The following is a 22,475-nucleotide window of genomic DNA, read 5'->3' as shown; positions in this document are numbered from 1 at the left end:
GGTGAACGTAATTAAGGGGGGAATGCACAATGGCACGGGACGGCAAGACCGCTTCTAAAAAAAAAAAGCTGCCACCATTTGGAAGACGTTGAAGTAATGAGCGTTAGCTCTTTGGTTTACTAGATGAAGAAAGCGAAGAAGAACGCAGTGCTCGCATCGAGAAACGGAATGTAATACCCTTTGAAACAGGGTGGATTGTCACCATGCTCGGCTAGGCATGCACGCACGCTGCCTAGCCGAACAACCGCCGCCTAGCGCCATCTGTAAGAGAAATTACGATGCACGTCTACCCATTGTTGAGTTGCACCCCCTCAAGATACGTCCCAAAACAAAATTTGCTTCGTTTGGGGTGTCAAGGTGGGCGTAGAATTCGGCTTGTGGTGTGATATGGTGACGCTTCAATTAGTAATTGCATGTATACAATGTTTACCTATTATGTAATTGTGGTTTTATTTCTATACCACAACCCATAGGGTTTTATTTGCCTACCAAATTCGGTATACAACTGCCCCCGGATGGGTGCCCATTGTTGTCGGAGTATATATAGCGGAACGAATGTATACATGTATAGCGGTCCCGTAACGGGACAGTTTTCCTACCTGTTTTAGGATATTTTTTGGTAGGGGGGTGGGGGGGGGGGGGGGGCTAAGGATGAGAGGGCACAACCAATTTTAATGGCCGCTATCTTGGATTTGAGAAACCGAAACTATACCGCCATTTCGTCCCCTGATGTCATACTCACATAGTTCCTCCTCTATCCACCATATTGGACCGTGACGTCATCATTGGCACATGGCAGGTGGTTGTTTCTACAATGCTATTGTAGATGGCGCAACAAGTCTCAATGCGAGATGCGCTGTTTTCTAGTTGCAGCCACAGATGGCACTTTGATCTCAGGGTGGTAAGAGACCTCATGAAATTTCGAAACGTGATGAGTAGTTGCTGCCACAGATGGCGCTGTGATCAAGGGTTGTAGCAGGCCCCACGAAATCTCATGATGAGCTAGAGCTAACGCTCTTAAAAAAGACCAGCGACGCACCAGTCGGCATCCGAAAGCGGCGCGGAGCTGGGATTGGACTGCCGGCGAATGCGCAGGCCGGCAGCTGCCGTCACCATGGGCGAGCAGCAAACCTCAGAAACCAAAACCTCACGGCCAGGCTATTTTTTGGCTTAGCGACATGGGCCATCCGATCGTTCTCACGCCAGCCATTATATCCACGTAAGTGATGCACGGGTTAATATGCACCATGCAGTAAATGGGATTTTTACACGATCGCTTGCCCTGCTGAGACACCTCGACTACCCCATTTGGTAACCTCACGCAAAGTTCCACAAGTGGGCTTTCCCGCATATCGCAGTGAACCAAAACGAGATGGCGGACCTCACGCTAGGAGAGTTATGAAGGCGACAGGACGAATGCCATGAGTGTGAGCAATAAGTATGCGACATATTACGGAAGGATAAAAAAATACGCTTTCGCATTGTGGTTGTTCGAAGCGGGTCGTCGGTCATCTTGTACGTAGCATTTGTGGTATGTGGGAAATCCCACCTGCGGAATTTGACAAACTAGGTTCAGCCTAGCAACGTTGGAATGCGATTGGTCCGCAATAAACGACGGAGAAGAATGGGAACAGGACCTTTGCATTGTTTTTATGGAACTTTAAACTCGATCGTCAGATAATTTGCCCAGATACTGTGGGTTCTGCCACGGTCGAATTTCTGAAAATCGGCGTGGTATATGATCGCTGGCGAGTATTTGGCAATTTTCGAATATTTGGAAATCCTCGATAACAATTTCTCGAATACGAATATGTACCAGATGTCAAACATATTTGATTCATATTCGAAATTTTGAATATTCGCGCACCTCTATTTATAATTTAATTTCTTCTTGATGCTTTTTTGGTTTCAGTTTTAACACTGAACAATGGTTGTGATGTCAAAGATGACTTTAGGTCGCATGAGGCATCAAAGAAACTGCAGCATAATTGGTGATATGTTGTTAAATCAGAACAACGCTAAAGCCAGCCTGCCTCAAAAGCCAGAATCACAGCGAATAAAGAAGCAGTGATTATATTTCAGTTTTTTTTTTTTCATGCCTTAAGTGACCTTTACTGTCCTTTGGCATATCACGGCCATCGTTCAGCTGTTGAAGCCGAAACTAAAACAGGTGAAAGAAGAAATTTAATTGTAAATTTTCTAGCGGCTGTAGGTGAAGGCCGTGTGGTGATCTATGTATTCTAATGTCTTTGCATCATAACAGAGAAGAAAACATGCAACTAAAATTAGGGGCCTCTACTCCTTCAATTAATGTGCATGTATGTGTCATTATGATGTACTAACACTCTTGGAACAGTGAAAAAGAAAACTTTTGATGGAAATCAATGAAATCTTTAGCTTAAAAGACCAATGGTGAGGGCATGGCCAAGCGATATGATGAAGTGACTGGTCTGGCTGATCATTTATAAGTAGGGGTCGGAGTTTTGGTTTTTACTTTTCGAACATTCAGCGGACTATTTTCACTGTTTATTTCAGAATGCAGTGTTCAGTTTTTTTGGGGGTGAATATTTTTTCCGCAGATGAATTACTTACTTTTTTCGAGTATATGACGTTATATTCCGGTACTTTCAAAAGTCACTTAAAGTTGATCTTGTCCTTTTTGTCAGCATGAGCAGTCAATTTACAAATAATTAATGCACAAATGGTAGTGCTTAGAGCTGTGCTTGTAGAGGAGGTACTATTGCCTATAAAAATAAATAATCGAAGTTATATGATGGAACCGTCGGACAAAAACGCAAGTGAAAGTCTACTTCTAAAAACTGGGTTGTCACTTATTGTTGGGTTGATCCACTGGGTTGTGTGATGGGACGAGGCATTACATGGCCGACATGTCGACAGCAGCAATGGGACTGCTACTGAACATGTGATAGCCAGAACATGACACATTTTTATGACACGCTTATGCTTGGCTCCACGTCACTGTCCTTAGATGCAGTGGGGGAGCCAACTTTGAAATCAAATTTTATCTGTACAAATCAAATAAAGTAACTGCCCTAAGTGAATCATGACAGCAAACAAATGGTGAAGAGGTGGAGCCTATCGGTCTGCAGAGGTTTCTGAGGTAGCAGAGCAACGCCTGCCAATACCATGCCTATGGCTGTTGTACTTTGTTAATTTTTTTTTGACTGAGTGTAACTGTTACTCCACAACCAGATTGCTCTAGTGTGCATGTCAAGCGGGCTGACCTTTTTCAGTTTTGAAAATTGCATCCAACTTACTGACCACAGCGGTGGGCAAGTCGTTGAGCATCCGCCTCGCATGCGGGAGGTGCGGGGTTCGATCCCCAGTTCCGCCGGGTACCCACCGGTGATACAATGAGTACAAGCTTTCCCCTGGTCTGGTGCTCGGCTTCTTTAGGCTGAAATGCTTGGGAAATGGGTCTTTGACCCCACCTTGAGAAATGAAAAACACCTTGTGCCATGGCGCTCTTTGGCCGTAGATGCCCTTGCACCATATAAATTCATAATCACCATAATCACTGGCATCCAGCTTGCTTTTATTGTTTTCTTTTTTTCTGGAGGGGGGGGGGGGGGGGGGGTTGGAGTGTGGTGTTCAAACTGAAAAGTCCACCTCTTGTTTATAAGTAGGGCTTGGAGTTTTTGGTCTTTCTTTTTTAAAATTTGGCTGACTTTTTTGAGTGTCTATTTCAAAATGTGACTTCAGTTTTTTTCTCTTTAGTGAATATTATTTTTGACGAATGAAATACTCACCTGACTTTTTTTCAAATGATTTAATGCTGCAATCGTGTTTGGTCAGAAGTAATTTAAAATCTATCTCGGTGTTTTTGTCATCATAACAGCTTATTTATTAGTAATTAATGTGGAAATGGTAGTACATGGAGCTGTGCTTGTGAAAAAAGTTGCTATCATCATTAAAAGAGTAAGTCAGTCAGGGTAAATGAGGTAGCAGACAGACAAAAACGAGAGTGGAATTGCTTCTAAGAAGTAGATTGACATGTTGTCATTGGGTTGTCGCGCTAGGTTGAGCGTGAGGGCGGGGCATCACATGGTCTGCATGTTGATGACAGCGATGGAACTGCTGCTCAATCATCACAGTGACCAGAACATACTTTTTCATTAGACCCTTGCACGGTTTCATGTCCATGTCCTACATGCAGTTGATAAACCTACCTAACTGACTAGCTGCTCTGAGCAGATGATGATAGGGAACAAACAGTCCTTAGCTAGCAGGCGGCGAGGAGGCAGTGCTTCAGGGTCTGCAGAGGTGTGTAATCTAGCAGAGCAAATACCTCAAATCACACAGCTGTGCTGCTGTGATCTAGCAGTACCATCGTGACATCATGCTTCTGGCTTCCCTACTTAGTCAGTTTTCAACTGACCATTCTCGCTTAAAACCGAATTTTTAAAACTAAATTCTGCATGCTTTTGTCACTTTTTTTCTAGTTTGCACCAAAAAGTCCAACCTATTTATAAGATAGCGTGGAGTTACTTATGTGTTTATTTTATTCAGTTCATTTTAAAGTTTACAAGAGTGTATTTGTGATCCGTACCTTTACAAGTTTGATCGTCGTAAAATGCAAGCTGGGTTCAGGCTGTTGGGTGTTGGTTAATGTCTGCATCATGGGGTGCATATTTGACACGCCCATTTTCATAATGACTCAGAGTGGCTCTGTGTGCAGTGTACATTATAGTTCCATGTGAAAACTCTTCTTATCAGCTGATCACAGTAGGCATAATCTCATAAACATTGCTTACTATGGTACAATCTAGTCTCTCAAGATATAACTTAAAAAGAATGGCACAGGGGCTTTTCTGTTTCTGCCTATTGTGCTTGTTTATATTTTTAATTTAGCACTGCAGTGTCTTACATATTTTGTTACCATATTTCCCCGTGTATAAGGCATTTTTTTTTCTGGATTTTTAACTGGTGCATCCTGTAGAACGGTGCGACTTACATATGACAAAAAACTATGCCACCACATGCCATCTTTTGCCATGCCTAATAATTATGTCTGAAAAGATGTATAAAAGAGGAAAAAATTGGTTATTAGAGAGTTTTACGCTAGCACGATCCGTGTTCTGCTACCATGACCCACTTCCAGGGAGACCCAGCTGCACTTGCACAATGGCAGGTGTGCACTCCTAAGGGTCATCTGCGCAGGCACAGATAGCTCCCCTGCCAAAGCTGATGACAGTAGTGGAACACTGATCGCGCAATATATGCAGCAACAGTTTTTTTTTCTTTAATGTTAGCCTATGGGTAGAACACACAATGGCCGCCGCGGTGACTAAGTGGTTATGGAACTCGGCTGCTCACCCAAAAGGTGCGGGTTCGATCCCAGCCGCGGCAGTCGAATTTTGACGAAGGCGAAATTCTTGAGGCTTATGTAGTGTGTGATGTCAGTGCATAGTGGTCAAAATTTCAGGAGCCCTTCACTACGGCGTCCCTCATAGCCTGAGCCGCTTTGTGACGTTAAACCACCATAACCGTAAACCATAAACACACAATCTCGCCGCATCCAGCCCAGCATATTCTCAGAAGTTTCATTTTCGGCGTCGTATCCGTGTAGCTATTTAACACGCATTGTGCGAAGTATGTGGTATGCACTTATGGATAGAAAAGTATGATCACCTCAGCCACCCAGTCCAACCTCAGCCACTGTTCTAAGTTTTTGTTAAAAGGTATAGCTCACAGACCTGCGGCTATTTTGTTATAGAAGGGAACACAGCTTTTAAATGGCTGTTGCACTAGCACATGTACGTGCACGCTTTGACTCAAGGTGCACGGGGCCACCAGAATTCTGTGCCACATGACATCTTGTTGCCGGTGTGGTATGTGGAGCTGCGTGCAAGGAGAAGACCATCACTGCCAGATGGCACATTTTTCGCATGCCATAAAATTGATGATGATGATTATGGATTTTTATGGCGCAAGGGCAGCTATGGCCAAAGAGCGACATGGCACAAGGTATTTTTTCTTTTTCTCAAGGTGGGGTCAAAGACCGATTTCCCCAAGCATTTCACCCTAAATAAGCCGAGCACCAGACCAGGGGAAAGCTTGTACCCATTGTATCACCGGTGGGTACCCGGCGGCACTGGGGATCGAACCCCGCACCTCCCGCATACGAGGCGGATGCTCAACCACTTGGCCACCGCTGCGGTCGCATGCCATAAAATTGAATTTGGTGTTGGCCCTACTTGTCTTTTTACATTGAGGTATATATCAGCAATTCGCAATGTGTCTCAAGAAAGATGTGATATATCTTTTATTAAAGCAAAGTTTTTATTGTGAAGCTTGATGCTTAGCTGCAATTTAAAACAGTTGTGTTGCTCTTTGCATACTATATTTAATGTGAATCAGTTATGTATAAAATGCTTAATTATTGGTGTGTCAAATTTCTACAGTGTGATTTTGTGTTCAGTGATAAGGACAGCAATATTAATGAAGTTTGAAGTCATATGCTGCTAAAAGTTTTTCTTTCTGTGTGTTGGTAGGGTGTTGGAGGCTCAGTTCAATATCCCAAAGGCTACCTGAAGAAAGCTCACAAATTGATCAAGGATAAGGGAGGTCTTTTTGTTGCAGATGAGGTAAGTGTATTTATTTAAATTAAATGTAAACTGTTATCATTGTCCATGTACATGTCAGTGCTCTACACTTGAGTGCATGTGGTTGGCCTGTGAGCTTAGAAAGAAATATAAGTATGATGTAGAACAAGCACTGATGACTTTTTGAGCTAAAAATGCTTCTGAAGTCTGTCTTGTATGCTTACCCTTTCTGCTTGCACAGCACTGACATAATTTGAGAGTTAAGCTAGCAGTGCAGAAACTTACAAATGGCAGCCCACATTGATGAAACCTGCATGCTTGATCACAAGATGGAAAGGCGTTTGCACAGTTAAAAAGCCTCTGACTAGAATGCAGTTTTTTTCTGTTTTAAGGTAAGATGGAAGAGAGAGCAGTAATGAATTGACGACTTAATGTTGATAAGTATGTTAGCTAAGTTTGCAATGGGAAAAAATAATCGCATATATAGTGATAGAACACTCTGGTGTCTCAACTGCATTTCCCATTCTATTGCTTGCTACTGCATGTTGCATGTGTTGCATGAGGTTCTGTAGTGTGCAGAAGGGAACATCTTTGTGAAGTACTGTTCTTTGTGTGAGAACTATTAAAAGCAAAAGCACATTGTGTCTCATCAACACACATAAAGGAAACTACTTACTGCAATCTTGTCAGACATGCATATTAGACTTCAATTGGTAATACAATGTTCTTGTGGTCTAGCAGGTTCATTTCAATAAATTTAAAACTGTGTGAATAAGACAGGAAAGGAAACATAGAAACGAAAACAATATACCACGAAAACTGCGCTTGTGGTGTGTTTTCGTTTCTGTGTCTCCTGTCCTGTCTTATTCATGCAGTTATGCCTTTTATTCAATTGGTACATGGCGTAAAGGCTATCAAATCTACTTCAATATAATTACATATCATCATTGTCATCCCAGCTACATTTCAGCTACAATGCTTTTTAATAATGTTTTTTGTCTCCTGGGAGAACTTGCCAGTGTCCTGCCTAGCTACTCGCATTACCTCTGAGCCAGTGCAGTGCATGTTGATAACCTAGATTCTAGATAGTCATCATGGTTGTACATGCTTCATACTACGTCAAGCATATCTGAATAGATTGAAGCAGCCAGTTTGCCACACGAATTGGTCTGGCTGAGCTGTTTTCAGATCGGCCTGAAAGTCAAATGAAGAGATTTCAAATTTTTTTTACTCTGAGGTACAATATAAAAGCCAAGAAGTTCAGGGTGCAACACTAAGGTAAGAACGTGGCACTTGCGGTAATACAGTACTTTCTATGTCCACTGCTATAGACGGGGGGTGGCGCTGGTGAACACTCTCAAGGCAAAGGTACACGCAACATAAATACTCTCAAAAATAGAAGGTTCCTAGATAGCCGCTGCAACAGATCAGTTAGTAGAGCACTGTACACAACAAATGGAGGTTGGGGGTTTAAATCTCACTGGAGGCATGTGGTTGTTTTTCTCCTTTTTCTTATCGTTTAGCTTTCAGGCAAAAAGTGATTACACTACCAGTTCACATTGATCAACACCAGACATGAAAAAGATAATTCCCCTGTGCTTTCCTTGGCTTCCATGACTGTCGCCTTCCTTCAAATGCATGTCATAACGAGCCCCTCATTTCCCTACCCTTGTCTGCTGAACTAAATCTGTGAATACATGTACAATGCATTCTTTGTTTAAGCACTGAAATATGTGTGCCTGTTTTGCACAAGTAGAAGTTTCCTTGGCGATTTTGCAATTGTGAATGTATGTTCGAGCTTGACTTCACACAAATATTGCTGAAGGAAATAATACATTACGAAAAAACGACTATGATTTCTGTTCTTTGAGCTATGTTTCAACTCAGGAAATTGACCATTCTGCTTTTTTTGCAGAGATACTGTGTCTTTGAAAATAAATTGCTTTGATACCTTTAAATACACTGAGAGAGAAAAATACTTCATTGATGTGACTGAGCGCCAAAGTGATGTAGGCACACATTGTATTAAAGGGGCTCTCAAAGGGGCTCAAATAAAGTTGTGGTATGCCTGAGGTGTTAAAGAGCACCGCTTCACGAATACCGTAGTTTCCTCCAGCAAGGACTTTTTTAATATGCTTTGTAGGGGCTGAGTTAGCCGTAGTCAACATTTTAATTTCAGCGTCCTCATGCCTTTCCCTCTCATCTAGTCACTTTTTGCACGCTGAAAAGTTGGGACTCCTCCGCTGGCCCCATCACTGACGTGTGCGGGAATTCCCCTGGGAGTGGAACTTCCTGACCCGCCAGAGAAACGTGGCATACTGGCCGCGGCCATGGTAGCTGCCTGACGTCTGAAAGAATGTAACCAATGTCCATTCCTGAACTGGCATGCGCAGGAGCATGCAATGGAGGACATGTGAGCATAAAAAAGACGCCGGAAAGGGCTCGCCAACTTTTGCACACGATTGTGGGTGCTTTGCCGCATGTAGAAGTGTATGATTTGTCTCAGATGTTCGTGACAACACAAAGCATAGATTGATCGAATTGATGTGCTCTCCTCGGAAGGTGTTTCAGAGACCCATTAACATGGGTCAGTGGGCTTTTAGGCTATTAATGAAGGCCCTGCAGAACTCTGTGGTGTCTTGTGTTCAGCGATGCTTATATTTATTACGCCTAACCGTTTGCACAGGGTCGTATTAGGATTTTGCCCTATTCTTCCCATTTTTTCCTTGGCATGTGCCGCCAAATTCAGTTCGCATAAGTGGTTGAGATTGCTCCCGGGATCTTGGCATGTAGGCCATTGCTAACATGGTGTGCATCAAATGTGATGTGGTCATTTTGGCCTAAAAAAATATGCCTGATGCATTCATGAAGACTGTTAGCATAATAGCTGGTAGAAGAGAATATGAGGGTCAGGCGGGGACACTGAGCTCCAAGCTGCTGTTCTCACTCATTTCATTTGCTCAATCTTCTCATTTTAAGGCACTGTTTGTAGAAAGTATGATTTCTTTTAAAGAATATTGCGGATTGTTCTTTTAGTAGTTTAAAAGACTATGTATTGTGTGCTTTTGTAGGTCCAGACTGGGTTTGGCCGAACTGGTGATCACTACTGGGGCTTTGAAGGCCATGGAATAATGCCTGATATTGGTGAGTATGTGTGCCATGCCAGCGTTCTTATTAACTTTTCATTTACTGCAGGGAAGCTGTGACATTTCAGGTGTTACTTTTAGCAGGCATGAACAGTAGATTGAAATGCTATTTACAGTGTACAAAACAAACTTTTCTAACCACTGTGGCCTGTAGCTTTTTTCCTGAGGCAGTCATTTTTTGACTGTCATTTCAAGCCACTGTTAGCGGCAGTGTAGGAAAGAGTATTTTAGTTTTGATCCTGAGATTGTATTAGTGGTATGCAGTTGTTTTCCGGATGAGTTTTTTGCTGTGTGGAAATGACTTTTTCAGCGTATTTGCTGATAATTTATTAGAGCAGCATCCTTGGATCTCTAGGGATAACTTTAGTCTTGTGGCCAGTCCAGCTGGTACAAACAGTGTTTTATGGTTTATGGTGTTTAAAATACCAAAGTGACTCAGGCTATGAGGGACGTCGTAGTGGAAGGCTCGGGATAATTTCGACCACTTGGGGTTCTTTAATGTGCGCTGACATCGCACAGTACACGGGCCTCTAGAATTTCGCCTTTATCGAAATTCGACCTCCGCGGCCGAAATCGAACCTGCATCTTTTGGGTCAGCAGCCGAGTACCATAACCACTGAGCCACCATGGTGGCTCTCACAAACAATGCATCAAGAAGTTAATTTTGCTGCTGCTGTTCTGTAGGCAGCACTATATTTAGAACAAAACTGTCTATTCCTTTCTTTCATAGTCATAACTGTGAGGAAAGCCTGTAATGCTTGTTAAAGGATATCTGAAGTAAAGGGACGTTGGGGACAAATTTAAGTTGGCCTCTATCGATAGGATTCTGCATTCTAATCACCAAGACACCACTTTCACTGAAAACAGTTTTTATAAGCTAGAAAAGACCAAAAAATGAATTACAGGTGTCTTTATCACTGGCCGATTTCGCATGTAAAATGCATGCCTTGATACCAGCATTCGCTTCAAGACAGTGGCAACCGAGCCCTATCTGCAACATACCGAGAAGGAGCCAAAGAATCAATTTATACTGAGAACAGTAATTGCTTGAATTTGTCATTTTATTTTTGATGAATGTAATAATGTTATTTTTTGGCTAGCACCGCTAATAATTAATGCAAAAATGGTTTATTGATTCAACCTGTTTTTTGAACTGCATGGTAGAGAGTTTAAGAAGCGATGCATGGTGCTTGTTGTGCAAAGTAGACAGAGAGAGCCAGGACCAAGGTTGTATTTGAGGTGGGTATTGTGTGGAAAGCTTGGCCGCCATTTATTGCTGTGCCCTCCTCATCAGAGGTTAGCTACCTAAATTAATGTCATTGCTTCAGGGTGACAAAAGTGGGTGCCAACTTGAACTCAAGATTTGCTACATTTAGGTGATTTTTAATGTTTTCTGTTTCAGTAAATGTATAGAACATCAATAGCAGGTATCAGTACTCCTCAAGTCTGCACAAAGTGTACTTATAGCTTAATATTTTTTCAAATCTTTGGCTTATCTTTGTGCAGAAATTCCAGAAGCTTCCAGAAACTATCAAGACTATTATCTTTTATTAAGCAAATCAAGAAGTACAAATGAAGGGAAAATTGGGATCATTCCATGCCAAACGAACCAGAGTTTGCATTCAACACCCTCCAATCTTTTCCATAAAATTTGTGGCTCATTACTGAACCGTCTAAAGTAATTACCCTGAATAACTTTGGGGCAAAAAATTTCCTGGTCATGTGATGGCCCTTCAAATTTTTCAGACGTGTACGAAACTTGGTCGTACTAAAAAATTGACAAAAAATCTAATATTTCACTTTTGCGGTCGAAAAGTTTTTATAGATAACGCATATGCATTGTGGTTTTTTGTACAGCAGTGTTCGTAATAATAAATTAGGAGAACTCTATCAAATTTTTTTGTTAGCAAAACCTGATAGTTCAGCATTTCATGGCTTTGTTGCCGCTTGTCCGCGAGCGAAAGATGCATTTATTTCAAACAAATTTGGATTCGAAGTTGAAAAAGTTTTTCCCACCGCTCCAATTCAAACTCGAGAACTCTTATGACGTCACAGCGCACTCTTATGATGTCATAAAATGGAGTGACGTGAAACGTGACGTAAACTCAACTCTGTGATTTTTGGCGGCTAGCGGTGCAGTCTAGCAGCAGCCGAAATGAAAGCTACCGCCGCCGAACGTTGAAGGCATCTATCGGGGGTCGCTACCATGCTTCGTTTATGTTTGCACCGGCATCTTGCCAGCGTTACGATGGATACCGTTCGTTCCCGAACCCGACGACGAAGTTCTCGCAAAAACTCTGGCCTGCATTTCAGCGACCTCAACCCCACAGAGCGTGCGATGCTTTTGAGGAAGCACGGTTAGGTTAGGCGCCGGCGGGTCATTTCCCCGTTCCGCCGTGAGCAGCCGTTGCAAATTAAATATTATAACCCCAGTGCGGGGAGTTGCGAGGGGCCAGGACAAGGTTGGCGCGTCGCGCCCATAGGAAGCTGGTCGGGGCTTTGGGGCCAACGGATTGTGATTTCTTGAATGGAGCGATTTCATGGTGCAGCAGGCGGCGTCGAGGATCTCCCACTGTTGCAAGGGCCAGGTCGTTTATTAATTTTTTTGCCACAAAAAACGGATGGGTGCTCAAGGGCGCTCGCGTTTAAAGTTGGCGGCTTGAAAGTAAAGCCGACGCACGACGCATCAACGGCTTCCGCGCTTTTCCAGAGGTACGGGGTCCACTGGATCGGGCTCTCTCGCCCACTTGCATGTACCTTCAGATGTGTACTGTGAATGGATTAAATTAGCCGAGAGCTCGAAAAGAACAGCTCCGCCCAACTGCCGAAGCTATTGAACGATGTCACAATGCGCACCTCGCCGCGGAGCCAGATCGGTCTGGCCGGGCCGGCGGCGGCTGGCGCACTCAGCGCGAATTAGAGACATGCTCCAAGTCTCCGCCAGTGCGGTTAGAGTGCGGCGAAGCCGCCGAACGCATCGGCGGTCAAGCGCAGTTGGAACGTAGTGGGTCTCGCTTTGGCCGACGTGACGTCGCCGTGCAGCGCGCGCTCGCGCTTTTCTCTGGAGTATAAACGTGCCTTAACAGAGCCGGCGATTAACCGCTAACCAACGTATTCGGTGGCGGCATCTATGGGAGCTGCTGAAACCCCCCCGCCCACTCACTGAATAAAAAAAGAAACCTGTGCCGAGGCTCGGAATCGAACCAGGGCCTTTAGCGTTTGAGGCGGAGACGCTACCACTCCGGCACGACATCTCAAGGTTTAACCATGAATAAAGGCGCATCTAGTGAATGCACTCTTGCGATGCAGAAGTCTCTGCGCTTTCGCTACGTATATCCTGGCCTAACAGAGCTAGGCCATCAGAAATTTTTCTTAACTGCCTTGTACCTTGTCTCCTGTCCCTTATAAACAATTTCCATTCAGTAGTTTGAAGTTGACTGGCACAGCCGGGAATGTTTCGCCGGGCGAGCGTGCGAAGACACAAGTGGTCTTTATACTGTGAACTGCCTTGTACGATTACCGATCATCTGACCAGCGATGTGCGATGTCAGTGCACGTTACGAGAACCGCAGGTGGTCGAAATTCCCGGAGCCCTTCACTACGGCATCTCTCATAGCCTGAGTCGCTTTGGGACGTTATACCCCCATAAACCGAACCAAACCAAACCACCTGACCAGCCTTAACAGGCTCCTTCAAAGGTTAACTAAGTTAGCACTTGAAGCGGCACTTGGAGTTCCTCTGCTGTTCAGCGCTTGCAAATGGAGGCACGTCAAAAACAAAACCACGGGGCACGCAAAGCTCATAGACGCGAAGCGCCATAACAAATCAAAACTCTCCTGGCCGCCTGTGGCGCTGCCAAGCACCGGTTTCCTTTGCTTCCAACATTCAGGTTGTCTTTTGTCTGTCTTCCTTGTGTAATAAAAGTGCACTATCTGTTTTAAAACAAAACTTACTTCAATTCTGAACCGCGCAACATTCCTTTGTCAGCCTCAGAGATTCACGGCTTCCATGTAGGAAGGAAAATTCCTCCAAGGTGGCATCTCTTGTTCTATGACGTCATCATGCTTGTACTTGCGAGATTGGCCTGTGGCGGCGATACCTGTATTTTGGTTCTTGCTATTTTCTACCTTACAAGAGCTTTGTTTTCAGTAAGAGTGGCATTTTTGTGATCAGGAGGTGGTATTCTACCGATACAAGCCAACTTAATTTCTGCTCAGTGTCCCTTTAAGTGAGAAAAAATTTTTCAAGTTAAGCATCACACCACGAGCTATGGTTGCCCCTTACTGCTACCTCAGTGCAGAACACAACTGTAGTGCTGCTCAGAAATCTATATTGTGTTTATGCGAGCAATGGTATGCGAGAGCAGCATCAAATGACTCGACGGGGCTTCGGAAGAGCAAATATGATTACCTCAGGAAGCATGCGTCTCGCCACCTCTGCGTTCTTTCTCTTGCTCCCACCCACCTTTGAGCCAGAGCCAACCATTGGAGGCACCATTGGAGAAGCGCCTCATCCCAATATAAAAATGAAAAGAACTTTGTTACCTTGTGCCACCACGAAAAGGATTTTAATCTCTCTGCTGAGTGGAACTTTTTCGCTACCTCTCATGGCAAGAATGCTTGTGATGGCTTAGGAGGAACAGTAAAGCACCTTGCATTTAAGGGCAAGCTTTCAAAGGCCTTATGAAGGCTACATAATGACATCCCATCAGACATTCACCCAGGCAAAAAACTATCATAAAGTTTATTGAAGTCTTTTAGGTACCAGAAAGCACTGTTGAAGAAAAATAAGCATAACTTAATCAGAGGTTTGTAATGGCTATGCCTGTGAAAGGTACACATGCGTTTCATCATTTGAAACTGTCATCCCTCATTACTGTTCTTGCTGGAACCACATCCTATTCAGCTGCAAAGAAGTTTTCAATAATAAAGCAAGTGTAACCACCGCAGCTGTCTTCCCATCATCAAAGAAACGAGCACCACCCACTTTGAGAACTGAAAAGGTACTAAGACAGCTGCTTTTAGGCCCTCGGTTCTGTTTCAGTCAGCGGCACGAAGCACAGAAAAGACTGCACGAAGCATCGAGGGGGTGGGGGAAACGTGGAAGAATTCTTTACCTTTATTAGTTCGTGCAAATCAGCAATGCTCAGAATAAATCTTCTGGAAAATATTATATCAATTCATGTTATTCAAAGCATTGCATGCTGCATATTTACTGAAGAAACACTGAAAGAAAACACCTGACTGCGCTGCTTGCTCCAGTGATAGGGGAGAACTAATTTTTCTGTATTTGGAATATGGACTGTATTGCGTCTTCTTTGTTAGATGAACAACTGCCATTAGAAAATTTGGGAGCAAAGCGTATTGCGTCGGCTCTGGCTTAAACGTGGATGGGAGCAAGAGAAAGCAGAGTGCAGATGTGGCAAAACACTTGCTTAGGGTATTTCGAATTGCAAAGGTAGTGGCCGCTTTTATGGGAATATTTCAGGTTATATCGAAGGCAGTGGCCGCTTTTATTGGGGGCGGGGGGGGCGTCACAGAAGGCTACAACAGTATCATGCTGGAAAGCGCCGCAAATGCAGTGACTCGAGTCAGAGGTTGTGTTTGTTGTGCTCAAAAAAACAATTAGCCGCTCATTTGTGGATACGCAGCGTGATCGTGAAAACTGTACGGTTTTGTAGTAAGGGCTTTGCAGATTACTGGGCAATTTTTTCTCGAGGTGTGCAGCCGTGAAGTTTGCAAACAATTCGGCGCACCGTTGTCGACGACACTGTGCTAATTCTATGGTTCGAGTGTTGGTGTTCGCGCAGCGTCGCACGTACGCGCCGTTGACAAATGTCTAGAAACAAAATTCAGTGACACTACCCCACATTTAGACCGTTCGTCTAGTCGGCTAGCGCAAATAAAGCATGACCGGCTCAAGAAAATTGCTGGGGAAATACCATGGTTGCATTGGCCTGCCATGTTGACAGCCTGACTCGCCGCTGGTGACGCTCGGATTTTTCATGTTTTCGGCAAGTTATCGGTCAATTTGCACCGTCAAAAGTGCAACGAAGCTAGGGGCGGTGTTTTATTGCGATGCAGGCTGATTATGGTGAGTGGCGAGCAAATTTTTAGACTGGCTTCCCCACTTCCCAATTTGTTAACGTAGCTCTTCGCGTTTAACATTGCAAAGGTCATGCGACCGGTCAGCAGCTCGACAACGTCATTGTTCACACTTGCAAGCGCGACCTGTGGGTCGGGTTGCCTTCTCGTTTGAAGCGAAAACTCTCGGGAATGACGTTGTTCGTGCGGTTTCGAGAGTTTTGTCTGCTTTGGCCAATGTGAAACAGTTAGGCTTAGCGATGACTATAGCGATGACTACAGTAGCCAGGGAGCAGCTCAGTTCGTTGCCTGCGCATCCACAGTCGGCATTGTCAAAAGCTGAGCTCGCTCGCTCGTTGGTTCAGCGGTTCGTGACTCGCAGTCGCAATGCTGGAAAATCGAGCAGCGAGCGACTCGCCTGCAACTGTCGCTTTTCAACCAAAACAGTCGCACAACCTCTGCGGCTCGGAAGTGTGAATGGTCCCATAATCGGAGGGACACTTCTTTTGTGCTTTTTTGCCATGTTTCAGTGCCAGAAGTGCTCTTTAGAGCAGTAAAACTTTGCCATCGAGTGCATGCCATGGAATGCTACGGCAGAAGCCTGCCCACTATCTTTTTCTACTTTTCGGCATCCAAGAGACCTCAGTTTTCCGGCATCGCAAAACGTCAGAAAAACTTTATTTTCGTGTGGATTCTATCAAGAGGGACACCAGCGATGCGATTGTGACTGAGATTAAGGGTTTGGGCACGCTGCACCATAGAATTCGACAGCTTGCCGAGCGCCCCCAGCAGCTGGGGGCGCTCGGCACTCGCTTGGTACTCCTTACTAGGCAGGTCGTCGGTCATGGGTTTGGCACTTTTGTGGCTTGATCTGTACTTGCATGAGACTAATGCCACCGCTCGGGGGTGGCGATGCCTCCGCTCGGCACTTCACTCTAAGCGGATCAAGTTCTTCGTGCGCTTCGAGTAATGCGGCTTAAAATGCATGCGTTTGGTCGGGACTGGAAGAAATTCAGAATAAAGCGATATTTCGAGTAAATCGATTCGTTATAACAAGGGATTACTGTACCTTAGTTCTGAATACAATGCAAGGTGCATTCTGAAGCCAGTGAAATGATGAAAAAAACGTGTTATATTCGTGTAAATATGCTATTTCACCAAAGACTGCTGTCAATGTTTATAAAAAAGATCTGGCTTTGGGACCCTTATGTGAATATGATTATATATTTACTTATCCCCTTTGCATCCAATAAAGCCTTAATAGATCATTTGAAAATAATCTTTTCAATGGTGTAATATCAGCTCTGGGGCCAAACTTCACAAAACAGCTAAGAAATTTAAACTAGTACCAACCTGGTTAACTAAAATCTAATAGCTAACATATCAACTAGTGTATAGTTAGGTACCTCATTTCACTAATTAGAGGTTATTATCTAGCTGTAATAGCCTTATCACTTTTTAGGCTTTCAAAAATGTGATTCTTGTTACCACAGCGGCGTAACTAATTCTAGCGTTACTGGTGCATCAAGCTGAAACAAGTACAATAGAGCATACGGGCTGTAACACCCACAAACACACATCACTCAGCAGCATGCATGTCACATGCTTTCGTTCATGTTGCCCAAGTGAAAGCTGAATGAGAATGTGCCACCTGTGGTCATGATGGTATTTGACATATTGCACAGCACATGGGTGTTTTTGCATTTCGCCTCCATCAAAATGCAGCCATTACAACTGGGATTCAATCCCATAACCTTTGGCTCAGCAGCCAAATACCATAGCCACTGTATCACTACGGCTGATTGAAGTATATCAGCTAGGCCTTATTTTACTCAACGTGCACGTGAGGGGCCTTATGCATGGGGTATAAATTTAACAGTTGTTAACAATAGTAATGCAAAAATGTACAGCGAGTGGAAGGCTTGGATATTTATATGTGTACATGTAGGCAAAATTGTTTTAGCCTGCATCTGCTAGTGTGCTTTTAAAGTAATGACTCAAACTACATTTTTGTTCTATGTTTTGATTTGTTTCTATGTTTGAATAGCATGTCCTTGCTTGCTGCCATAACAGTCTTCACTCACCTGTCTACTGAAACTGAAAACCTCCGAAAAACTTGACTTTGGGATCCCGGTTTCTACATACCTGGCTCCCTGGGTCACACAGGTTTAGTCGTGTTGTAGAAAATCAAATTTTGCCTCTGCTTGATGTGCATTTGTGCTGAACATATGAAGCACTGAGTTGTATTAATCATTGTGCACACATGCTCAGTTAAAATTATTATCATAAGGTGAGAAAATGGGTTAATAGATGTGAAAAGTTAGCATACCATTTGTAGAAACTGATTGCATTATGTTACTTCTAATGATATTTGCTGTTTGCACATGTTGCAACTCTGTGTTTTTGTTTTTTCGTGATCATTTCAGTGACCATGGCAAAGGGCATTGGTAATGGCTTTCCACTAGCTGCAGTGATCACAACACCAGAAATTTCGAAAGCCCTGGATGCAGCTAGCTTTTTCAACACATTTGGTGGCAACCCTGTGGCTACTGCTGTTGGTTCAGCTGTTGTTGAGGTCAGTCACCCCAGTTGCTCTTTGTTTTCAACGCATCTGCTTGAGCTTAGTGTTCGCTGCACTTTTTCAGGCCTTTACTTTGGCAGCTGTTGCAGTAAAAAGCTTAGCTGTGGACTTTGTAACTGAGCATGGAGTATAAATGGTGGCAATAGGAAATGCACAGTTGACATATAGTTTTCCTGTGTGTTATCAGAGCATGGCAGCAACTTTCCAGAGGGTTAGATGCAGCATAAATCACTAATTTTAATCAAAAACATGAAACGGGCTGCTTCGTGTGTCCCCCTGTTGATGCTTTATCAACATTGATTCATTGTACAGCTGTTTGAAAGTTCTAGATATGTCCTACCTTGTAATACTGCCAATTTTCTGTTGCTTATTGAAACCAGCCATGTTTTTGTGAGTTCAGATCCAACTCATGAAGCTCAACATAGTTGTTGTGAAATGTAGAGACAGGAACAAGCAAAACAAGACAAGCACAGCCAACGCAAGGTGCATGGTGAAGTGCTTAACTGTCTTCACCTTGTTTTCTCATCTGCGTCATTACAGTTCAGCACTACAACCATGATTTTAAACATACTCATCATTCTGCTTTCAAGCATAGTCATGCGACCCAGTATATGAGAGGAATTTGATGGTGCCTTTCGCTGTAGCCGAGAATAGGAAACGTGGCACTAAATGTGCCAGTTGCAGTGACAAAAGTGGTGTCATTTACTCCAAGGATACCACTCTGTTATCTTGCACTGAAAAGGTTTTATCACTGAAACTGCATAAAAGCTGTGTTAGGCAAGGGTGCAACGAAAATAAAAATTACGATAGACACTTATTAATTCAAACTTCAAGGGACCCGAGGTTTTTATCTGATATGTTTACCCAACGAGCAACTGGTTGTTTCGTTCAAAAAAGTTTGCAGTGATGCCCTGTTTTTCCATTATAGTAAAACCACAGTAATTGGGATCTCAAAGGGCTGGAAAAAACGTCCGAATTATCTCAAGGTCGCGTCATTGAATGGCTACAAAAAAAAAATTCCAAGAAAACCGTTATGTTGCACAGTAAATTTAATTAATAAAAAAATGAGCAATGGTCATCTGCTTTCAAGTGGAAACTGTGCGGCAGTGATATTTTTTGCAATTCCGTCATGCTGTTATGCATGCCAACTGTAGGAAACATCAATTCAATTCAATTCAATTCAGTTCCTTTATTTTACCATATACATGGAAGGAGCTCTTGGGCAAAAAGCTGCTCGAGGCAGCTTGACTGGGCTCAAGAGACAACAAGGTAGGGCAGCGTGAAGTTCACTCAATGTACATTGCAAATACAGGAGAGACACTACTTGAAATTTCAGTATGGGGTGCAGAATTTCAATATCATGTCGAAAAATAAATATAGGAAAACATATTGCATACATGGAAATGGCAAACAAGGAAAAATAGTTTATACACGATTAAAAAGGAACAGTAACATCAAACACAACAAAATCAATATCTTAAGTAATAACATGCAAGGCAGTGTTTAAGTGTTGATCTCATAATATATTAAGGAATTGCTGCCTCAACTGATTTATCGTAGGCTTGGTATGAAATATGTATGTGTTTAGAACTGAAGGGAGATTATGTTTTAATGACTGATGTTTATAATTAGTTCGAAAGCATGGAATGTACCAGTCATTAGTGCTTCTGGTAGAAACGATATGTTCGTGACGCTGTAGTGATGCGGTTGAAATGAGAAATTCATGAAATGCAAAGCAGAACTACTTCAAAATATTAAGGCCTTCCGCGGCCTCCTCCGCAGGTACAGTGCGGCAGTGGTAGCGGTGGAGCCTTCTCACAAGTGGTTGCACTCATGTAAGGATGTCTTCACCACACAAATTAGGAGCACTTTGTGATGAGCCCGTATTTTTGGCGCGCGGGAAGAACCATGCGAACAAAAGCAAGAGGGGCGCACATCTGTGCCTGAATGGCGAGACTCCTTCTGAACCAAGCAAAGAATAACGACTTGCCAATCAGGGTCTGAAATGGCACACAGCTGGGCTTGGCTCACTGATGCACAGCTGACAGCTACTATCGCTTTGGGCTGGTAAAGTGAAGCTCAGAAAACAAAACTACCCGGTGACAGGATCGCTTGAAGTGCCTATCGGACCTCGACATGGCCCCCCCTTCGCAACGTGTCTTAGTTAACCAGTTGGAGGGGCCGAATTTTCAGCTCATGTGGCACCACAAACCTGATGTATCTGACCTTGACCGCTGCTTTTCGTGCATTGAGAGTGTTGGAGCAAGCATTGAAAATATAGCTGGCCAACCAAAATTTTGAAATTTGTTTGAATTAACCAAAAGGACAAATTATCTGAGTTTGAATTATCGCTAGTGTACTGTATATTAAACTCTCACAGTGTTACATATCGCAATAGGTCCCACTGTTTGTGTTAACTGATGCATGAATCCCTTGCAGTGGTTGTCAGTACACATCAGTGTTTGTATATCTGAACTCAAAGGAAGCGAGTAGGAAAGATTTTGTATGCTCCATATCAGTATCATATGAGTATTCTGGGTATGCTGTTAGCAGAGAAAGCTACAGGCATTACTCCCAACTTAATTTTGTAGCCATGTGTCGATGGATTCAGTCACCTTACTGTGTTTTTTTTTTGTTTTTTTTCATGCTAGAGATGTGCTTATTGCATATAATGAGTTTGAAGGCCGCAACTTACTATGCATGACAGAAGACAATCTGTTGGAAGACTTGCACAGATATTGCTGTTATGACAACTTTTGCTTCAATCTTTGTTATCAGCGCTTTTAATGTGGCTCTGCTAGCCTTGTGTGACTTTGCAGTTGGTTTCTTTAACAAACTCTCTTTCACTGCACCTAACTGACATCTTTTTCTTGCATCAAATTGTGCCCCAAACGTAACTTAAATGCTTGCTTCCAATGACATCTCTTATAACATCTGTAAAGAGGGGAGCCTCTGAAAGACTGACCTATTGCACTGCTGCAGCCATGCAACAGATGAAATGACTACTGCAGTTTGGTAATCTGGCATACCGCTAGCTATCATGCTAGCTCTGAAAATTCTAGCTGGCATTACTGTACCACACCTCTGTGTATCAGAAATCAAGTGGCTGATGCACCTTCTTTGCATTTAAAATAGAGACCAAGGTTATTTCAATTCATGCTGACTATATTGTGTAAGGCCCTGGAGTGCGTAGGTATGTGACGTTATAGTCTGAAATGTTTTCAAACCAATATCAAATTTTTGCAAACCATGCCAATTGTGCATTTAGTTTCAAGTACGCCTGCACTCCTTTCCAGCAGCTGTGGCAAAAAGAGTGGTAACACATTAGTTTGCTTCACGTGGCTTTGTGGCAACATTGCTGTGGTTAATTCAGTATGTATTCTCAGCAAAGTAGGTGTCCTCACTTCTGCTTCTCGAAAAAGCTGGCTGTGCTTTGTTTGTTGCTAACATGCAAATAACTGACTGCATTGTCCTCTCCTAGTCTCTCTCTGTCTCTCTTTTGGCATGGGTACTAAACACATTGCTCAAGGCTATTTGTGAAGCTTGCTGTAAAGGCTCCTACTGGCAGTCAGTGTGACCATACTTCGCCTCACAAGTTGTTTGCAGCACTGTGAATGGTGAAGCTCTCTCATACAATCAGGGCCAAGGAAGACAACAAATAGCCCTTCAAATATTTGCGCATTGGTGGTGTGACAATTTTTCAAACAATTATTACAGTAATTGAAAAGGTAGTTCATGATGGTGTTTTGAAAGAACAGTAAGCATTTCATTCACTGATTATATTAGCTGTGAAAGTCGGCTCAACCACAACACTGTGGAGGCTTGCTGTGAAGTGGTGCGCTGCCATTTGTAAACATGGTGTCCACCGAGTCGGCCGAGCCTCCTGCGCGTAGCAGCTGACACTGGTGTAGTTTCCTTCCCAGGGGTAAAGCCACCATTTGCAGGGTGAGAAACGCGGAGGAACACGTTTTGCAGTGAACTGCGTTCTGACTGGCTGAGAACGCCGTAGCCTGCACACCCCTGCAAACAACTTGTGAGATGGAGAGATGGAGTATAGATGCTGCATAGTGGCTTGAAGCTGTTGTGTTATCACATTTAT

At 43.4% G+C, this 22,475-nt stretch overlaps 1 protein-coding gene across 1 annotated transcript in view; it reads left to right on the top strand.

Moving 5' to 3' along the window:
• LOC144114831 (alanine--glyoxylate aminotransferase 2, mitochondrial) overlaps positions 1–22,475 on the top strand; it is a 61,813-nt gene that overhangs the window by 21,047 nt on the left and 18,291 nt on the right. Inside the window, exons 8-10 of the mRNA XM_077648817.1 lie at positions 6,516–6,608; positions 9,638–9,710; positions 18,222–18,370. Of these exons, the coding sequence (XP_077504943.1) occupies positions 6,516–6,608; positions 9,638–9,710; positions 18,222–18,370 (315 nt within the window). The remainder of the gene's footprint in view (positions 1–6,515; positions 6,609–9,637; positions 9,711–18,221; positions 18,371–22,475) is intronic.

Source organism: Amblyomma americanum, chromosome 1, assembly GCF_052857255.1.
Source record: "Amblyomma americanum isolate KBUSLIRL-KWMA chromosome 1, ASM5285725v1, whole genome shotgun sequence".
NCBI classification, from domain to species: Eukaryota; Metazoa; Arthropoda; class Arachnida; order Ixodida; family Ixodidae; genus Amblyomma; species Amblyomma americanum.
Note: the sequence above shows the minus strand (reverse complement) of the source record. Positions and strands in the feature narration are given on the sequence as shown.